General features: G+C 43.8%; 1 protein-coding gene across 7 annotated transcripts in view; it reads right to left on the bottom strand.

Annotated features, from left to right (window-relative positions):
- The window catches only part of LOC142579570 (uncharacterized), a 303,963-nt gene that overhangs the window by 22,394 nt on the left and 260,041 nt on the right, over positions 1-21,528 (bottom strand). For 6 of the 7 annotated variants that reach the window (XM_075689924.1, XM_075689954.1, XM_075689963.1 and 3 more), the window contains 4 exons: positions 17,534-17,725; positions 11,522-11,687; positions 8,666-8,775; positions 5,728-5,755 (listed from right to left, as the gene is read on the bottom strand). In XM_075689924.1, the coding sequence (XP_075546039.1) occupies positions 5,728-5,755; positions 8,666-8,775; positions 11,522-11,687; positions 17,534-17,725 (496 nt within the window). Of the gene's footprint in view, positions 1-4,944; positions 5,121-5,727; positions 5,756-8,665; positions 8,776-11,521; positions 11,688-17,533; positions 17,726-21,528 lie in introns of those variants that run through there. The other variant, XM_075689940.1, reaches the window with a different exon arrangement.

The following is a 21,528-nucleotide window of genomic DNA, read 5'->3' as shown; positions in this document are numbered from 1 at the left end:
AAGGCAAATACACCTGGTAGCGAAGCTTCCATAGAAGCCCATTCGTTCAAAATATGGCGGCTCAGCAGCGACTCATGGGGCTTAGTGCCACCTTTGTGACGAGGGACCACTTCTGGCAAAACAAGAAATAACGAGACGCCAATTCTGTTAAAAACGGAAATGACGTCATGTTGTTGTCAAAGGCGCGAAATTTCTTTTTGTGCCCTGCTATTGGGGCTGTATTTTCAAATGACCCGCTATTCGACTCTATGGGCGTTTCGAGCTTTTAGCGCGGAAAGCGATGCAGCAAAACGCAAGCCGTGCGTGTGTACAAATCGCTTCCATTCACAGAACATCGTTTCTTCGAAGGCCGAACAAAGCTTTGGGTGTTGAGTGATGGCAGCACCATCGGACCCCAAAGTCCGTCGGCCAGCACAACCGCTCAAAGGCAGCTAAAAATAAACAATTATATGGCGGTTGCAATTTATTACTTCTGACTGAGCACGTGGAACAACGATGAAACACACCATGCAAACGCCACGCCGCCAGAATTTATACAAACGTAGACCACGGCCGGACTCGACCCTATCCTCCACGCAGAGAAGAGAGTCGAGTCCGGCCGTGCGTTTACAAGCAAAGCAACACGACACGAGGGCGTGTAGTAGCAAGTGAAGTTTAAGTGCGCGCATTCAATAGCTGCACTGCATTACATTTGATAGCGGCGTGAACGCCCCCTTTATAGAAGCTGCGAAGGAGGCATTCTTTGTTAATCATTAGGTAAAAAAAGAGTTGTCTTTCCTTTCCTTGCTGCAAGTATATAGCATTGATTAGAAATTTAATTGTTGCCGAATGAAATCCAACGGTCTCTCTTCATTAAAAAATTCAATGGCCAAGCACTCCGTAGAGTTGGTTAACTAGCGGAGCTGAAATGTGCGGCCCCGGGGTTTAGTACTGGGTTAACTCAGACGATCAATTAAACGACGGCTTGGTAGGCTGCCGGATCCTTGGTACGCAGTTGCTGCGTGCGCTTGGCTGCACGAGCCTGTTCTTGTACCCGGGCTGCAGTATCGGCGGCGTAGACGAGCTCGCTCTCGGTTCTACTCGCGGCGTTGCTGATTGAAGGCTGCCTGCTCCTCAGGAGTACGTATGACGCGTGGCCTACCCATATAAGAGCCGGAGAGAAACAGATGTGCGCGCTCGTCTGCTACGGAGAGCAACGATGTCACTACTGGCGCTGCCAAACACGCGCCTTTCCGCGCATGCGCATGGGGTTGCGCCGGAGGAGTTTTTGGCGTACAGGCGACAGACGGACGGACGGACGAACTGGCTAGCCATAAACAGCTTCGATGTAAAAACGGTTTTTCTTTCTGAATGTTTGTTCCCTCCTCACATAGGTGGCGCTTCAATCACTGCTCCCGTAACTAGTGTTTTAGGGCTCCATTCTTGAAACACATGGCCGCTGCACGCTTGCCATTATCCGCCATGTTGACTTTCTGATTGACTTGTAAAGAGGCCACGTGTTTTGAAGTTTGTGCAGGGAAGTGGAAGTTTTACAAAATGCAATTTTGCGTTTTCCTCAAGATGACGAAGCGCGACGCGGAGATGCAATTGCTATCAACGAATACATTTTTTCTGGTCCTTGGCCACAATATTGCGACGTTAGCACTTCAGTAAGAAGGTAAGCGGTAGTGTGCAAAAGCCCGTGCAATGCATCTGCAATTTCATGAATATGTGGTGGTGATCCAAGATAGCCGCCATGTCAGCTAGATGATTGGCTGAAGGAATATGCCATGTGTGTGTCACAGGAGGGGCTGTTTCGTAAACATCAATTTCACGTTGCACTGGGCCGCCATTGCAGATATTTTTTGTCATAATTGGTGGTACGATGAGCCGCGCGAATTATGCTAATGAGTGGCCATATGCAATGGCAACAGGGAGGCATGCATATTGCTGCATTTTCCCCGTCGTTTGGGGCAATGAAAATCTTTTGTTCATCCCACGTGCTCATAGCATTTGCTTCGCTCTCGGCTGATGGTGGAATTTGTGTTTTTGGCCATCATATTAAAAAAAAAACACCTTTATTTGAACTAATATTGTTTGAACATTACAAACCTGTGACTTTTTGCTATTTTCTATGCTGTGTTTGTATTGTAATCAAGAGTAATGACTTTTTGCATCATCAGAAGTTATGGAATTGGCAGCTTTTTAATTTATAAAAAGAAATGTACACAAGGCGGCACCATGAAGTTTCCTTACGCGGTGCGGGTAAGCAGCGAAGTGAACAAGAGATGGCAGCGCCAGCGCTTGCGTGGCACAAACGGATACCTCTTGCACACGCAACGCTATCGGTGATATTCTCAGCCAGCCGAGAAAAAGAAATACAAGGGGATGCTGGGAATTCTATCGTGCATGTGATCATGTAACATAATAAGCAAGCTGTGCTACACATGTCCGGCCTCAGCATATGCTTGTCGCCTGTGCTCAGGTGGGTTCCTTCGTTTGGTGGGTGTGTCCTCGATGTGCACTTTACCTGCTTGTCACTTGAGCTCACGCAGGTTCTTTTGTCTTTTTTTCCCCCCATTCTCTGTCTAGGTAAAATTCCCAGTGTGCATGCAATGCACTCAATAGAAAGGAGTGGTTTCAGACGATGTTGTCTTGTGAATGCTAATTGTGTTCCCGCCTAATCTTTGCTTCTTTTCTACATAGCGCCAGTGAAAGCAGTGGTCTCATACATGATGATCAAGTACATTCTGCACCTTACGCACATGCAAACTTGGGGCCTGGCCATTTAAAGGAGAGTACAAAAATTTTGTTGTTGCTTTGAGTGATGATCCTCGATCAGTAAACATCAAAGAAAAAAAAAAACTGGGAACCTCACAGTGCTCTAAATAATGCAATATAGCTTTACTACAGCTACTTTTGGTTTCGTTTCCTGGGAGTTTGCTATGTCATGATGACCGGACACAGCAGGTAGTAATGTGTGAGCAGGCCATTGCACGTTTTCACACTCGCTCCTGCTTGCCTGGTCACCTCCTACGCTGATACTTGTTGTGAGAGCCAATTTAACAGCATAGCAGACTGAACGAATGTCAACACCTTGCAATGCCCTGCTCACACATAAATACTTTGCATTATGAAGTCACGACATAGTAGAAATGAAACCAAAAGTGGCTGTAGAAATGCTATTATAATAAATTATTTAGGGCACTGTAAGGCTTGTCACTATTATTTTTAGAGTTCAGAGGTCTAGGACCTTAATTTAAAACACACACAAACACACACAAACACACACACACACACACACACACACACACACACACACCTAAATTATTATGTCAGTACTCCCTTAACGGCCGGGAATGCAAATCGTTCACTTGCCCTAGTGTGATTGATCAGAACCGGACTTTTATGAGCAAAAGCCCGATTCTGACCAATCACGCGAGGGCAAGCAAAGGGTCTGTTTTCCAAATCAATACAAGATCGCCCTACAGGTCAGGATTTTCCATTTAATAGGGACCGAAGATGCGCACCAAAAGCTGCTGAAGCGTCAAAAAAGGAGCGCACGCACTTGTTCCCAGTGCCATAAGCTAGGCCTGTATTTACGGCATATATTTATGGCGACTGCAATTATAGGGACACTCAAGCCAATTTTTCAGAGTCGTTGTCTTTGCGGCGATGTTCTGGTGTTGGCTTGATCGGTTTGACAGGCTTTCTTTTTAATTAAAAAAGAGAAAAGGTCTGAACAAAACCTAGGCTGCTTTAAATGACGTTATGGGTTATTTCTCTACATCCTCCAGAACATTTACACTGACACTTCATTAATTAAGTAGGTTAATAAAAGTTAGCCAATTAAAGTTAAATTATTCGTGCACAATGAACAAAAAATACTCAACTACACCCATGAAACAGTAAAGCACTGACATTTATTTGAACAAACCAAAGAGAAAGAAAAAAATATTCATTCGCTTTCTGTGCTGCGTTCACACCTAATACGGTAGAGATATACAGCCACCGTTAAATTTCTTGCACAATCTCTATTATTCAGACTTATTTGCGGCACGACACAGGTCCCATAGAGCCTATGTAAAACACCTACTTATCTTTGGATGCTGAACTATGGTTTATTGAATTTTGCAGACTCAATCTGCACAAGCTGAGTCGCGAACATCATTGCCGCAAAGTCAGTTTCTGTTGTTTGTGTTTTCACTGACTTTTTACAACTGCCCTTTCGCCGGTACGGCGGACTAAAACCGAAACTTTAGATCCTTGGCTTGCGAAGATTTAGGTCCCTGGCGGCAAATCTGATTCGATGTGGTCGTGGTCGTGCCGAAAATGGAGTAGCCAGAATCCAAATTTTTGCCACAGATTTTTGGTCATGAAGTTTCACGAAGGTGAGCAGGTCGTTTTCACCGTGCCACACTGTCATCTTGACGACCGGATGTTGTGCACATGCGATTTCGGAAAGTATGTACACACACATTGTCCACCATTAATCTGACAGAGTTACTGATAATGCTACATGCTGAACAGACCTTATGACTTATTCACTCAGCTGACAGCACGGAATTTGTTCCTGACTGCCCATAAAAAGCATGCCAGTTCGAATAATATTTAGCTGGCATGCATAGGACGCATATGTGAAAGATTTATAGACATTCGTATTGCACTGCACAGCACAAAATTTTAATTTTCCTGCGGCCAAGTTACAATGCGCCCCCAAACACCTACACACTATACTCAAAAGACGCAGACACTGTAATGGATTGCTTAGGCTTGGATTCCAAAGCTAAACGCTAGCCAACACATGGCTATGGCTGGCTGTGTGGTTGCCACTGAACAAGCACATTCAGATACATTTAGCACTTTCATTTGAAATTTGTGTCTTGGTGCATGATGGCGCGATTGGCCCAGCACTTACACCCTTGTCAAGTTATTCGAAAGTTCGCATTAACAAACGGCTGCAAATTGAACAAATTTAAATCCTTTTTTATTGTTTGAAGTAGTCTTTACATAGTCTCTGTGCTTCTTGCTCCTGAAGTGCAAATGGACAAGCACACGGCGAAGAGTGTCGAGAGATTGCTGTGACATGACATGAACCAAGTAGGAACGGTTGGCTTCACTGGCGATAGGAAGGTCGGCCACTAAAAAATAAAAATAAAGCAGCTTCACGCCTAGGGAAGCAGTAGTGACACCTGATGGTGTTCTTTTTTTTTTTTTTTAAGCTTGCGCGCATTAAGGGTCGCAGATGGAGTCGAATAACGCGAAGCGGCATGCTTTCATGTTTGAACTCAACAAGTGTTCCTTTTAAAGCAATATATGGTTTTTCACTGGGATGTCTCAGAGTGTGTTTGAATTATGCAAAAAGTCGAATTACCCAAGACTGAATCAACTGTATATGGTTTCCTGTCGGGACGTCTCACCATGTTCGAATTAAGAAAAAATGTCGAATTAACCAAGAACAAATGCTTGCCAGGATCCTTCCTAGGGTTTAGAGGGCTTCGACTATCATTCAACCTCAGACTACGACTATCATTCAATTGCTCAGAATATAAAATTGCTTCAGCAGCTATAGTATGTGTTGGCCTGAACAGAATAAATAAAGTAACACCATGAATTTACATGTCTCCCTTGCATGTTTCACTTCAGCCATTCAATCGGCCTCCTTTTCCACTTCTTTTACACGAGGACACATCACAATGACAATCCTTTTAACATTACCACTCTTCTAAATGAACATGTGAAGCTCACCTCTGATTTCCAAAGCCAGGAGAAGAACCTGCAAAATAGTAGTACACAAATGAGGCAAAAAAAAAAGAGAGACCTGATTATAGTAATATTGTGAGTATAATAGTGCAAGTAGTCAGCCAAGTCTACATTTCCTGAATAGTGACTAGTACATTTATGTATGGGCAGACATAGGACAAGCTATTTAGGTGCTTCCAAAGGGCCTCTAGGAAGGCAACGTGCTCATTCCAGAGAGGCAATATGTGAAAGTGAATAAACCTATAAAAGCTTTGCAAGCCTCCTGCTTGACCAGACTGCAAACAGATAAAAGACGTGCCCAGTATTCATCTTTACTAACACATTGCATCATGAGGTTATTAGAAATTAATCACATACTATATGGAAGACAGATCAAAAGTTGACTGACTGTGAAGTTAAATGTCCCAAAGCAACAAGCGGGATATGGGTAGGGTTGTTCATTTTCTAGTTTTATATTTTTTAATTAAAATTCCATGGGAAAAAATCAGGTGTTATTTTTGAAGTGGAAAACCAAGAAGATATTGGAGTTTTTGATATTTCCTGGCAACTTGCACGAATGATTAACACATATAATGGTCTTTTTGGACAAACACAGTTATGCAAATCCTCAATGGCAGGAATATTTGTAAAAGAAACCACATAAACAAAACCAACAAACAGAGACGTGTTTGGTGATTCCTCTCTTTGTTCTCTACACTTTATTTACAAAAGAAGTACAGTAGCACACGCGGGCATGCTTTGCAAGAGGGGAGACGCATTTTTTTTCTTACAAGCCCACGTTGATGTACATTATCATGCATTTTTAACATTTCTATGTCCATCCTAGAACTGCAGAGCCTTCAATCCTTGTCTGTTGTCATCCTGTTTTACTGGTTCACCACATATGCTCTTGCAAGAAAATTAAATGGAATACCAACTAGGCTAATCTGTTAACCTTCTTTGATCGTAACCTAATTGAATAAACATCCTCTCAACGTCACAGCTGTCATTTGCAATGCACAGCAACATCTGCGCAGTATTTGCTAATAATAGCCCACTATTGCTGTTTACATGCATGCGACGTGCGGGAAATGCGATGTAATAGGCCATTGTTGTATTCATGTAAATGTGGCTACTAAAAAGGAAACACATTTTTTTACTGAATATAACATATATTATTCCAGTTTTTATTTGAGCATATAGTGAATTTTCACTTAGTGTTTAGTGAATATCGCATATGAATAATCCATTAGGCACCTGTTATCTCGGAACTATTAAAAAAAAAAAGAAAATTGAGCTATGCAAAAGCACGAAAACAGAAGTCCTTTGGCCGCGCATAGACCACATGAAACCTTTGCAAAATACCACCAGTAATATTCTCGGTCACTTTTCCGTGCATCGGCACCAGACAAGTTGGCATCTAGGGACAACGGCATTACAGGCACTGTGCCAGGGCAACGTGCTTGGCAGAGTCCAGATGATTGATCCTAATGCAATATTTGAAGCCAGTCATCCAAGCATAACCGTTTCCACACAGCCAAAAAGCAGACACTGCTACTTTCTGCATCATAATGAATTCCGGACAACTTTAACTGAAACTACGGAAGAGCTCAATTGTAGCGAATGCTGTGAACACATTGATGCCACGAGAGGCCAGAACAAAGTGGCAGCGAGCAGCTGAGCAAGTGCACGCGAGCGGTGACCGATGGCATGGCATCTGGCTGAGCTAGCGAGCCACTGCTGGAAGAAAAGAGAGTGCAAGAGATGCTGCCGATGCTGCTCCATTTACGTGGTATTTCCTAAGTGGAGATTTCGAGATATCCGGAGTCCGGTGCTAAATATTTTTTAGATAAGAGGTGAAAAACACATGCATCGAACCCACGGCCAGAAAAAAAAATTCAACTTACCCCACATTTCGAGAAATCAGAGTTGGGGTTAATAAGGGTTTACTGTATTACCAAGACCTTCGAGACTGCGCTTGCTGGCAGGTTTTGCTCTGGTCGTGCCATTCGGCACGCTCGCCAGCAGAAAGGTAATCTGGCACGCACACCCAGCTGCCCCAAGGGGGCGCTGTTAGCTGAGGGCTCTGGCGCCTGTGGTGGCGGCCTTAGAAGGCAAACCACACGTTTTCAATGTGCGTGTTGCCTCTCTTTTCCCGTGTTGGGGAAGATTTTCACGGGATATATGCCAGGCAGTTTTTCAGCTCTGCCTTGAACATTATGCCATCTGAACCATTTAGTCCTTTTGTGCCATTATTTCATACAGTATAGAGCATAGTCTTAGGCGCTCGTTCCTGCGGCGAGCGTCGGCGTTGTCCCTCAGTGTAACCGAGTGAATGAGCACAGTGGAAGATAAAAGCGAACAAGGATCGCAGTATGAGAAGAAAAGTGTAGTGCTGCACAAGACTTGCAATGGCCGCTACAAGATGGCGCCAGAGGAGCATGCCGTCGTCTGTTCACCAATGTCATGTGGCGAGCGCGCTGCACAATACCATATATGGAAACAATGTGCTGCATGAGTGGAGGTCTGTCTGTGGCGACTGCTGTGAATCGCACTCATGTGTCAACCACGCGCTGCCTGTTATGATCTCTCAATTAGCGAGGCAGTCGTGACACACTTCACTCCATTCACAATGTGCTACACGAGACAGATTGCTTGCACCCGCCAATACATCGCGAAATGAAAACATGTATAGACCTGCGCTTATTCATCTAAACCAGAGAATGTATACAAATTAACAGTGTCTGTACAAATGCCTTTGAATGGAAAACTACAGTGAATTCACAGCGACATTACATGTCTGCAAATGCCTTAGCTTCACAGCTACAAATTCCAATATTGAAAAGAATACATAAGAACACAGACCCAGTACTGATCCACACACAGCTACAAGACCAAAGCATGAGGAAGGACAATAGTTTCATGAAATATGTAGAGGCCTCACCTCCAAAGCCTGGGGAGCCAAATCCCCCTCCTCCAAAGCCCATTGCTGGTTGCTGCGGGCTGGTCTGTGCAGCTAAGCCTCCGAAAGTTGGGCCTTCCACATTGCTGAACCTGTTGCACAAGGTGAGAAAAAATGGACACAAAGCATGAAACAGCCCTTTAAACCTGACTGATTTTATGAGCTGCATGACTTGACTCCGAGGAAGCTTCACTGAAGCATAAAAATTTATAGAATAGAGCTTTTTTTACTTACGTCGCATGACTGTATTGAAGAAAGAAACACAAAGAAATAAAGGCAACAGGTGTAGCTGTCACATGGCACATTTTCACACACACACACACACAGACACACAAAAATCAGAGAGAGAGAGAGAGAGAGAGAGAGAGAGAGAGAGAGAGAGAGAGAGAGAGAGAGAGAGAGAGAGAGAGAGAGAGAGAGAGAGAGAGAGAGAGAGAGAGAGTTGGCAAGTTATGCACTAAAAGGCCCCTCACCAGGCCCCTTCAGAAATTCTGGTTATACATTAGGAATCATAAATTGTCTTCCAGGGGGCATTCTACCACAAGAATTTCAGAAAGGGTTTGGCAGTAGCCAAGGCAGAAGCAAATGAAATGGCATGCAAAAAGATTAGTTATCCTCCTGAAACAAAACCCTCCCTCGCTCCCAGTGCCTGCAAGCGCCATTACCCTACTATCTTCCAAAGGCCCCCTTTTCTCTTACGTCAAGACACCTACGGCTTACACCTTTCCAGTGCATTTCAAAGAGTGGTTCTGTGCACTTCTTTGTTCTGCCATTGCACGTGACATTACTCACTTGATGCCCCAGTGGTTCCTTCGAGGAGAAGAGCATGTATACATTTTATTTAAACTTAACTGTTTACGCAGCACACATCGACGCAAAAGTTAGCAGACACAATTGTCACCACATCATGTGTGCATAACTGTGTTTCAAATGCTCAAACAAGGTGAAAAATGAAACCAAAGGTATTTTGTAAAAAAGTTATTACAGTAAATTATTTAGGTTGCTCTAAAGCTTGCTATTATTTTTTGCAAGGTTTTCAGGTCATGGACCTCCATATAAAGCAAGAAATGAAAAGTAAAAGATGTCATGTCAGCACTCCTTGCAGCAGCTTCTTACATCCTTGAGCTAGGATGAACAACCTGTGTTTAATTCGTCCAGATGTTACGACCTGAAGATAACTGCCTATACCCCCATGAAATACGCATAGTGGTGAGAAAAAAGTGAAATTTTTGCTCAAGCATTATTTGCCTAATGTGCAATGGCAATAAGAAAGTGTGATTTGAAACAAATGTCAAATTTTAAGATTTTGCTTTGAATTTACAGAACCAAACAATACAAAATTAACTCGGGTGCTAAAGGTACCTGCCCATTTCATTTCCAAAGGAGACATGCTAGATTTAATTGTAGGTCATTGGTGTCTGTCGGTTTATGGGAAAGTTGAGGCAGGCCACAACCGATATGCTGCACAGATTAGTGTACATTAGCCCCAGTGTTCTGCAGTGATCTGCCTCCTGTCTGTGTCTGTCTGTCCTATTCTGTTCTATTAAAAGCAGGTGAGGAGCAGGCCTTGTTTGAAAAGAGAGTGTTTGAGAAATATGTGACTTCGCACTATTCTTGTGAGCTCCATGTGCTTCATGCAACTGCAAAATTTTACTGAGATGTTTACAGGTGTGCTATCTGCAGACAATGGTTTTTCACCAAGCCCGAAGGGTGGTTCAGGACCCCATTAAGTTCAGAACCCTTTTAAGTTGCAATAGTGCCTTCTGGTCTGCATTTAGGCCTGCGAATTCCCTGCAAACACCTGGATTCATCTGAACGCAAGCAGAGTTATTGTTGGTTATTCTAGATTTGTCCTTCTTTAAAAGCAACTAGTGCAGATGTTGTGGTCATCTTGTTTACAGTTACTATAGGAGCTAACAGTGCTCAAGGGTAATGTGACATTAAAATGCATATGTGCATTCATTGGCTGCAAAGGAACAGATAGTAACATGAAAGTTATACATTGATTGACCCAAGACGTACAGCTCCAGCAAGCATGCTGGAGCTCTACGCACTTTGCGGTGATGCCTAGCCACCCATGACATCAGCTGCTTGGATGTTCGTGAAAATGGGATGACTTTTCAAATGGCAAGAGATGCGCATCACGCAGTTACTCCTTTGTCACAAGCAGCTGCGCTTCAATCAGATATGAAAAGCAACGTCTCAAAACTGCAGCATGTTCCACTAAAACTTGATTCTTCCACTCACTATGCAAAGTGTTACAAAGCTGCTGTCAGTTCAGAAAATTTCAGTGCTGGCTAAGTTTTCTCACATCAGATCAGCCATCCTCCTATTTTGATTTTTTCATGCAACCTGGTTATAACAATGGAATTCTCGTGGCACTTGAATATTGCTATAAGTGGGTTTGCCTGTAATTATATGAACAAAAAAAGCCAAAATGTGGAATTTACTTAAAATGTAATGATGTTCATTCATAACAATTGCTCTAATTAGATAGCCAGTTGCTATCACTATTTAAAGTTATACAATTAAGGGTTCCCATGTTGAAAATCTTTGTTTTGTATATGGAGTGTATAATATAGAGCACTCAGGCTAGCATACAGACTTATCTTTAAAGACTACAAAAGCGCAAACTGGACAAAGACAGAAAAAAGGCATATACAAACACAAAATGCACACAATGTTCATTGTGTGTGAATGTGCCTTCCTTCTGTCCATGCTAACTGATGCTTCTTTATTCTTCCTTATAGAAGTACCAACATGCTTAAACTGCCACCCTGGGTTGTCCTCGAAATGTTTGGTTCAATAAGAAAAACAGAGAGTAAAGTGCTGACTCACATCATGAAACCTGACTGCTGTGTCTGAGGCGTCTGCTGGGGAGCTGCAGTGCCAAATGTGGCTGCAGCACCAAATGATGGGCTGCTGCCAAACGTAGGTGACCCACCAAATTGCGGAGGTCCACCAAAAGTGGGGCTGCTCCCAAATGCCGCTGGGCTTCCAAAGGCTATTGCGCACAAAGGAGAAAAGCAATTCAAACAGCATTAGGAAGAAAAAAAAAAACACATAAAAAATACATATTACCAGAAGCAAGCGTAATGAAATCAGTGATCAAAAGACACAGGATTTCAGCACATTGAGGTGAAGAGAAATCATTTTCACACTATAATGGCCACATGAAATGGGAACCAATAAGAGGAGGGACGCAAAAAACGGACTGTCTCCTAAAAAAGAATTTCATGTACGATAAAAAGCACTTAGTTCCCTTCAAAATAATCTCTAACGGAGTCAATACCCCAATACAGAGCTTTCTCCCACTGTTCAAAGCAACTCTGGAGCTCCTTAAGCTTAAAGGGACCCTTAAACCATTGTTGAAAATAGTAAGATAACACTGCTGATCTGTTGTAGAGGCTTCTGAGAACACGTGAGCCAAATATTACTATGCTGCGTGCAGCAGGGTATTTACAATTTTGTGTCAAACACAGCAAAACATTGCTTGCTCCCACTTCCGCAAAGTCGACATGCAGTGTCATCGCAAGCAGCTGATTTTGTGATTGCGAGAACATTCTCAGTAATACATAATTGCTAATTTTGAGTTAAATAAATGAAACATATATATGTCCTAAGATCTCAAAAAGACCGATCATTTTATCTCTGCACTGCCGGTCTATATACGACAATTGCGTGTAGCTGCGTCTGCTGGCCGTAGCCTCCAATATACAGTAAAACCTAGTTAATTTGACCCTTGTTAATCTGACCCTCGTTAATTTGGACAATCAGATAATTCGGACTCATACTTTGGTCCCAGCAGATGTATGCATTATTTAATGCAATGACACTCTCGTTAATTCAGACAATCGGATAATTCGGACTCATACTTTGGTCTCAGCAGGTGTATGCATTATTGAATGCAATGACACTCTCGTTAATTTGGACATATTCGGCTGCACATCGGTTAATTTGGACAACACACTGAGCTCGGCGGATGCTGGAGAACCATAAATGTGTGATGCAAAACAGCAAAAATGGCGTGAGCGTACACTGAAATGAAGCGGCGGAGTCCACATTGCCATAGTCATCAAGAGAAATCATATGTGAATGACAGCAACGCCAGAACGCATTGCACCTCTAAAGCCTTTATTCTTGCATTTGCTGTGCAGAGCCCCGCTTTGGTCGCGTGCCTTCATGACTGCATAGCTGCCATACATGATCGCGCTGATAGCGGTTGCGGCAAACAGTACACATAGTTTTGTTTTGACTTGGTACCCATGTTGGCTGCGTGCCTTCGTAACTGCGTAGTCACTATCTATGATCACGTCGAGAGTGACCGCAGTTTTGTCTGCAATTGCAGCAAACGGTAGTTGCATTTTGACTCGGCACCTGTGTCGGCTCCACGCCTTCAGAACCGCAAGGTCGTCGTCCACGATCGCGTCGACAGCGGCCGCGGTTTTGTTCTCAGCAGCTGTGGCAAACAGTAGTTTGGCTTTGACAAGATTTTGAAGATGAACAGCACCGGCTATATTGCAATGGACAGCAACGTGCTCACTGGCAAAAAAATTATCAGGATGTACATGTGGTAGTAAAAAGCCTGTGTCAGATGAAGACATGCGCTGCGGCCGTGCTGTGAAAGAAGTCGCGAGGCCTTTCACCGTTGCGAGCGCTAATCAGCCACAAGATGACGAGAACTGCACCTTCCGCACTACTTTTGTGCAATATAGAAACAGAATTAGCTCATTCATTCAGTAAATAAAAGCATGTTGACATAGTAAGCATTTGTCTATTGTTTTCTTGATACCCTCAATAATACGACATTCAATTCATTCGGGCATTTCTTTTTTTTTTCAGTTCCATGAAATCCGAATTAACAATGTTTTACTGTAGCAGTGGCGTTCTGGGTAGCATAGTCTACTGCGGTCGCCACAAGGTGCTGCGACAAGCCCTTTTACCGGCGTGACACCCAACTTTTGGGCAGGGCTTTGCCCGCTTAGCTTCTTTGCTGTGTAGCTTCCAGTGCGCTAGCGGAGACAAAAACAGAAAGCCAGGTATCGATGCGATGCCTCCACTGATAGTTGCTAAGATTAGGAAAATTTTTACATCATGAGATTTGTGAGACGATGTCTCATTTCTCATTCTACGATTAGTTAAAAAAGTGTTTCAGGACCCCTCTAATGCTGTTGGGTGGCCCTTGTGAAGTTGCCTTCACCTCGTCCACAGTGATAAATCTCCTGTCTTTATTGAATCTCTTCCTTAAAAATATTAATAATTAAAAAAATCGCGCTGAGCTGAGACTGATGAACACGGTGTGTGGGGAATAGCGGCTTATCCCTGAGACGCTAATTACCATGTCATAGTCAAAGCAGTTGGAGCTGCGGCACTGTCAAAATGAAGAAACCAGTCAACCACATTGCTCAATTTTGCGCTTTTTTGTAGCACATTCCTTCTTAACTGCCTTAATAATTCCAACTAAAATTGGTGATTGGCAGTCTGTCCAGAAGGAGCAAATCGTTGCTGCATAATTACACAAATGCTACTCAAAGGGGGGGGGGGTGAGAAGAAAAGAGATAATGATCATATAGTCTTTGCATGAGTGCACTTTAGAATTTTTTTGGTCTTGTTGAAGATGCCTTCATATGGCCCGAAACTTATTTGGTTTCGGAGTCACACCTATACAAGTAGTGTGCACCAATGGACGCGCCACTGGTGGTGGCCTAGCGCAGAACACACGGGAGAGGAGCCAGCCACGCGCCGTAGTTTGTTGTGTCGTTGACAGTGCTTCCCTGTCTTATTCACGTTTTCAGAGCAAAATAGGCAACACCCTTCGCATGTGTGGGGTGGCCAAAGCTTCAAGAAATGTCTGAGAAGAATTGTTGCACGGTGGGGGGCTCAAATACCGGCGAAAACGTGCCGGCGATACGGTTCTAATCATTCCCCGCAAAGCCTTATCAGCGGGAGCAACGGTAGCAATGGATCGTCGCTTCGTTGGGAAATTTCTTGTTCTAATCCTTTCCTTTTTCGTGTCGGTGTATTTTTCCACTCGATCATAGTTAGACGCAAAAGCGACGCAGTTCGTCTGCAGTGCAGCATGCGGTTTAAAGGCATTTTGCTCAAGTTCGGAATGCCGTTTGCCGCTTATATTGTTTTCCGCTGCTTTACCGCGTTACGCTAGCTAGGCAGCACGACTGCATGAGTGCATTGTGTTGTATGTTAAAGCTACTGAAGTTTGCAAAAATGGAACTTGTTGGTTTTATGTGGCCCCGTAAATCCTTGCACCAGCTGTCGCGCACTTCATGTTTTTACATCTATCTTGTGCGTGGCTTCGCACATGTTTAACTGTTGCTAGTTGCTTCATGCATAAATCTTGTTGATTCTTTTGAGCTGCAAGGTTTTCACCCTGTGTCGTTGGTAAAGGGTATAAATCCCACAGTGTCTTAAGTACTGAAAAGTTAGTCAGACTTTAGCTTTGTACTTTTCTAAGCAGCTCCCTTGGGGAATTTAAAATAGCAAAAACTGCAACGGGAACGGCAGTTCACCGGCGTATGCAGCAGAATTGCATCGGTGGCACAACGCTAACACGTGCTTTTATTAACCCATGTGTTTGGTGACTTAGTTGACTAGTGTACGCGTTTCCATCAATAAATTCGCAATTACTCTTCTTAAGGCGAATTTGACCGCACTTATTCGGCGACGTCACATGTATTCATTGGAAGAAAAATCACGACATTTGCAGACATCGCACCGTGCGGATTTGTTTGATATAAGTCTGCACTAACGACGGGTGCTTATTACTGAGGTACAGAAGCAGCATTACAGCAAGGGTAGAATTTGAAAAAAAAAAAAAAAAATGATCGAGACATCGCATTACTAAACAAAATTTATCAGCTAGTTAACATGAGCTCCACTTCACGTAAATGGGGTTCATGGCGCTTGTCTGCGGGACGCACCTGGCACGTATGTGGACTGGGTTGTCCCAAACACCAGTAACAACATCATGTTCATATCCGCTCCCACAGAGGTCAGCGTCTTCCCTACAGCTGTCACCGCAGAAGAAGCAGTCTGGCTCCCGAACAAAGGAGAAATCGCAGCCGCGAACTTCAGCCATCCTTGCTGCAAAGGGTTGTCGTCTGCTACTGCTCCCGTGTATAACGTTGGAAGCGCCCGCTAGGTGGCTATCAGTGGCGCCTCTTTAGGCGGTGCACTAGGCGTATAGCCTCAGCTTACATCCCCCCTGATGATCTTCGAAAGAAGGTCTGGGTCACTTTCGACATGATTTCTCATATCCTGGCACATAATCAAGCAAAAGTTTATTTTTTTGTTGTTCTCTGGCAACGACATCCTGGCAATGAGTCTCATGCTGAATTCCATACTCAAATACCACTCACATGAGCGCTAAGTCATACCAGTAGCTTCTGAAATCTTGTCAACTGCATGGACGACGAATCCAACTGTTATTTGTCGAACCTTTCTCAGAATCTGGTAGCCATGTCTGGTTGAAGGTTGGCCAAAGTGAAAATGGCCTTTAATGCTCATTTCTCACCTCCGAACAACCCAAACCAATCAAAATCTTGTGTACGGCTCATTGCCTCCTCCATAAGTTAGTGTCAGCAAGGCCAGAACACAGACGACAGATTGCACCTTGAGGCGTTACCAAGAGGCATTTGTTGTGTCTCCAGGTCTTTCGAGAGCCCACAACAGCACATTCCGGGGATACATCAAGAAAGCCCTTTAAACTTGGCCCTCCCCTGCACACATCTGTGCTATCTATAATTTTCAGCATGGATTCATTCAACATTTAGGCTTGACGTGGTGAAGGGACTTACCCCACTGCAGTAGAGTCTATCAACTTGTCTAAGATGTAGACTTGGACTGTCATGTCACTTTTGATATGGAGCGCCTTCCTGTTTAACAGTACCAACGATCCGTCACTTGTCCTATGCGCCACTGCAGCATCAATAAACATGTCCCTCACTCCTGCTACGTCGATGAGATTCGCTGCCCATGAAGGGGCTGTAGCAGGCTAATGCAAGATACTGTACTGAGTGAAAAGCTGTTCGAACAATGAATGAGATGAGTCATTCTCACTGGACTTTGCGACCCAACTGCTATTGTCGGCAGACGATTCCATGGTGTCTGCTGCAGAAACATCTATGCTGCTCGCTGACGTCGGCACGCTGCTGTTGTAACTGCTCAGGTTACTCACAGAAGCAGCCACGGGAAGTGCTGGCCGTCTCACTTGCTTTCAAGGGCTTTCAATTTTTCTAGAGAGATAGGTTGGTGCACCTTCAAAAATTGACAGCACAGCGTCTTTTGAAAGGCCCACTCTTCTTGTTCCAGACATCAGGATATGACCGTCAATTTCCCCAGACCATGTCTTCAGGATAAAATGAGAAGCGAAATTTTTTTCACAAACTTGATCCGTCCTTTGGAGTAAGCGGTCTTTACGAGGTATAGCCCGTCTCCATGCTTCAAGTCTTGCTTCTTCGTTTGGTAGCTTGAAAAGCTAGTACTTTTGTTTGCAAGACTTGTAACCACTGTTGCAAACGGTACGAAACACTTTCCCATTATGCAGGCTCATGAAACCGTTCGAAGGTTGAGACGTACCTGAGAGGCAAGTGGAAAAAGCGGTGACAAAACACGGTGCACAACTAACGCGTGGCGACGGCACAGTGGCAAACCAGTCAGTCATCTCGGCGCGCGTGCGAAGTGGGCACTAGTTTCCAGCGCCCTCTCTTGACATGTCGAGAAAGGAGAACTCCAAGCCTTCCCTCCGCTTAGCGCCCAGCCCACGCCACTCAGTCACTTAAGCTACTTCTTACACGGTGCCCTTACCACTGGCATGCAAGCACACTCACGTACCTGGCTTGGGGGGTGTCTGCTGTTGCTGCTGCTGCTGTTGTTGCTGCTGCTGTTGCTGGAAGGCTCCAAAGCCAGACTGTGCCACACTGCCACCGCCCATGCTAAAACTGCCACTTCCAGAGAAGGTGCCACTGCCCATTGTGCTTCCAAAGGCGGACTTAAAAGAGGTTGCTCCCTGGTTGCCAAAGAGGTCTGCAATGTTTGACATTAGAGACATCTCTTGAAATTCTGGGTAAAAGCTGCGGTTTTTGAAGAAAAATGATGAGATGAGTAATGACGTGGCATCAATTCATAATTTGCGCTTAGTTGTGGATTCATTTTTGTTAAAGTATCAGTCTGGTCTTCCACCTATCCTCTCAAATCCCCAACTTGCATCTATAAGGCTATCGAATGCTGTTTGATTTTTGTTACCCTTGTCCAGACCAGCACACTTTTATACTAATAGCAAGTTGTACCCATAATCAAGCAATATAAATGCCTGGGTGTATACATACGAAAGACCAACTGAAGCACTCACCAAAATGAAGGGGAAGTGAAATGCAGCAATAATGAAACAGAGCACTTTGGGGCTACAATAAACATAGCACTTGGCACTGTTCATTGTCTAGAAACTTTGAATTCCCCATCGCTAGCACCCCTTATAGTAAGTAATGCTTAAAACATGGCGGCTATGCCACTTCAGTTGCCTGCAATACCACAAAACATGGCCTTCGAGATTCGCGTCCATAAATTGCTTGATGGTGCATCTGAGACGTAGATGAAGGCAACTTGGCATATTTTCTTTAAAACCAGGCAACTAACATTACCAAATGCTACGTTGAACCATCCAAACTATAAAATGTGATCTTACTAAGAAATTTGAGCAAGAACAGAGCAGTGTGGTAAGCGCAAAATCTTTTTTATACGATTTTTAGTGGCAAAACACTTTTCCCTGTACATGGCCTCCAGCAAGATTTTGTGGCAAGTGGAAAGCCAGGCATTGCTGCCAGATCTTAGAGACCATAAATTATGAATGGTTGCTTGTACTTTGCATTTCCTACAAATTGTGCCACAACCTAAATCTTAAATCTTGCGCACATAAAGCTATTTGAGAGTGTGGCACATAACGCATATAGAATTCTGACGCTTGCATGCTCAAAGCTTCTGCACACGTGAAAATCAAGGCTAATGAAACTGCAACAGAAATGTTGGCTATATTATACAGTAATATGGAAATTCAATGCAGCTGACATCAAAAGCCCGCAGTACGAAATGATGAGAAAATGTAAAAAAATAATAATAATAAAGAAAACAAAAGAATGACATGTTCTAGAGAGTGAATGCTACCGATGGCCGAAATGAAATGTACAAGACAACAGCGAGAGGAAGACCCCTGCTACCCCAGCTTTTCCCAGACTATGCCAACACAGCCTTTGCTGGTAAATCTGCAGTAAGTCTATTACGAAACCTTTTTTTTTTTACACCTTATAATAAATTCAGTAACATCAAAGCCTCATGTATGCATTCCTTTACAGCACCGTGGAGTAATTAGAGGTTCTGCTTCAGTTTTGTCTTCTGCTATATCTGCTGAGCAGACGAGCACTTACTTTTGATAGCGTTTGTTAGTTCAGCTCAAAGCTTTGCCGGGCACTTAGCATTACCGAAAGCTTGACAAGTTGAATGTTACTTGTTGCATTGCCCTTGTGCCATGCATTCACTGGGTATCATTTTCAGCCAACTCTAAATGAGGTAACTAAGACCTCCTTCGAGACAGTGTATGTTGAAACCCTTGTTCAGAATGTAAGGTAACTGATCAGAAGCAAGTACATTGTGTTCAGAATGTAATCAAAGAAGGAGCCAAGCTGAGGGAAATATGATTAAACCCCCAATATAATGAAGTCAGCAAGATTGACAATTTGCTTTGGTATATTGAAATTAGGTTCTTTAAGCAAACAAGTACAATCTCCGATAAATTTTTCTTGCATGGAAGGCGCTGCAAAATTTTACAAATTATCAGGCAATTAGATAAAGCAAATTTGAATGTGAAAAAAAAATAAGAATTTTGTTGAATTTGAGAGTCAGCGACGAAAGATATGATTTCCTGCCATGTTGACGACATCTTCCCATCAACAGTATGAAGCGAAGCCAGCCACGCTGTCACATCCACTCTGTCCCTGGTAGTGTTGCACCAGCAGTGAGGAGTGAATGCTTCGTATGCCTCTTGCTTCAACACGTCTCCGAAACTCGAGATTACGCAACCTCCAGCAGTAAACGACTGAGAAGACAGCATACGATTGTACACCATCTCAGCTTGCCCAATCTTTGCACACACGGTAGATTTCCTCTGAATGCAGACATGCGGGCTGCGTATGCATTCAGCCATGTGCAGCCACGGCCACTCTATAAAAGGTGACATGCGCAAACGTGGCCCCCACACCTCCTTTCTCGCGCAAGTAAAAGGCACTCATCAAGCCCCCATCCTTCTCAGCTCACCCTCGCATGCTTTCACTTGCACCTAAAGCATACAGTGCACTGGGTGCGATAGGATCTTAACAGTAGGACTTGATACAGAACATGATACTGCTGTGCTTTGGCGGTGGCACGGCAGTCACGCGGGTCACGTTGTAGGACCGAGTGCGCCTTATGTCACTCTGCCTGTAGTACAGACACACTAGCCTTTATTGCGATAGCAATCATACAGACACTCCAGGTGCATTTCCGCCATTGCCGTGATGTTCTGTATAAAGTCGAAGTGTGAAATCATCGTGGCCGTATGCCACAAGTTGTGTGCGCAACTCAAAGTGTGCGAGGGTGAGCTGAGGATGGAGGCTCGATCTCACACACACAAGGGAGAAAGGCGGTAAGAAAGCGCAGTCAGCCATCACGCACAAGGCATCAGGGGGGGTGGGGTTATGGCGTGGCTGAGTGCGACCCCATCTTGAAAGTGATCTGTGATAGGAACAGAGTCTATTCACGCCGAGGGCTGGTAGTTTTGTGTACACTGTGTTTTTGATGCTTCGTTGGCATTGAAGCAAGAGGCAGCACAGAGGTCAATTTGCACGCTGCTGCTGCCGTGCTACCTCATACCAGCGTTTCGACAGCGAGTGTTTGCAGTCATCGAGTGAGATGCGTTCATGTTTGTCTGTGTGCGCGTGACACCATGCTTGTTAATTTAGTTAGTAAGTGAATGTTTACAAGTTTATACAGCTGATAAAACTACATACTATATTAAACCTTGGCTCACCATAGGCATAAATTTTTCTTTTGTTCTGGCACTTTCTTGAATTATGATGCAGCCTTGATAGGTCTCTATTATGGCTAAAAGTGTGAACAACTATCGTTCAAATGAGAACACTTAATGTGCATCTAGTTTTTCTATTGCTCTGTGGCGCATTTTGACAACAGCGTTGATAAATGCTTTTGATGGAAAGTGCATGCCAGTGTCAAAAGAAAAAAAAAGTTTATCTTCTTTTCTACAGTGCAGGTAGCAAATAAACTTTGTGAGAGGCTTCTTTTTTAGCTGAGGAATCCAAAACATAATGAGAGCAGCATTCCGGGCAGTTGCGCTTGGTGTGTCGTCTTCTTTCACGTCCGTGTCGTTTTTATGTCGCGCAATATCATTTAAGCAATCCAAAACAACATACATACATCTAAAATTGCATACTTCTTTGTGAAAATTGCGGTTTTAGCGTTGCATCCTCCCTTAAATGGACACTAAGGGCAATCTTATAGCTGCTGCTTTGTTGCTTTTAGAAATATGAATCCAGATTCGCTTACACGAAGTTTACAGATTCAATTTAAACATCTTTATTGCTAAAGACAGGTTGAATGAAGCCCATTTATACCCGAACAGCACCATGCTTTTTGACTCTAGGCTTCATTAGATTGGCTCATCTAAACCCTTACATCCACATGCTGCCACCGCTTTTATACCAGGTCAGCGAAGACACGTATGAAGGGGTTTTAGGCACAGATAGCTACTGTCGCCTAAAATGGAGGTGGTTGTAGGGATGCCT

This window comes from Dermacentor variabilis, chromosome 1 (genome assembly GCF_050947875.1).
Source record: "Dermacentor variabilis isolate Ectoservices chromosome 1, ASM5094787v1, whole genome shotgun sequence".
Taxonomy (NCBI): domain Eukaryota; kingdom Metazoa; phylum Arthropoda; class Arachnida; order Ixodida; family Ixodidae; genus Dermacentor; species Dermacentor variabilis.
The sequence above is the reverse complement of the archived record's forward strand: the minus strand, read 5'-3'. Positions and strand labels throughout refer to the sequence as shown.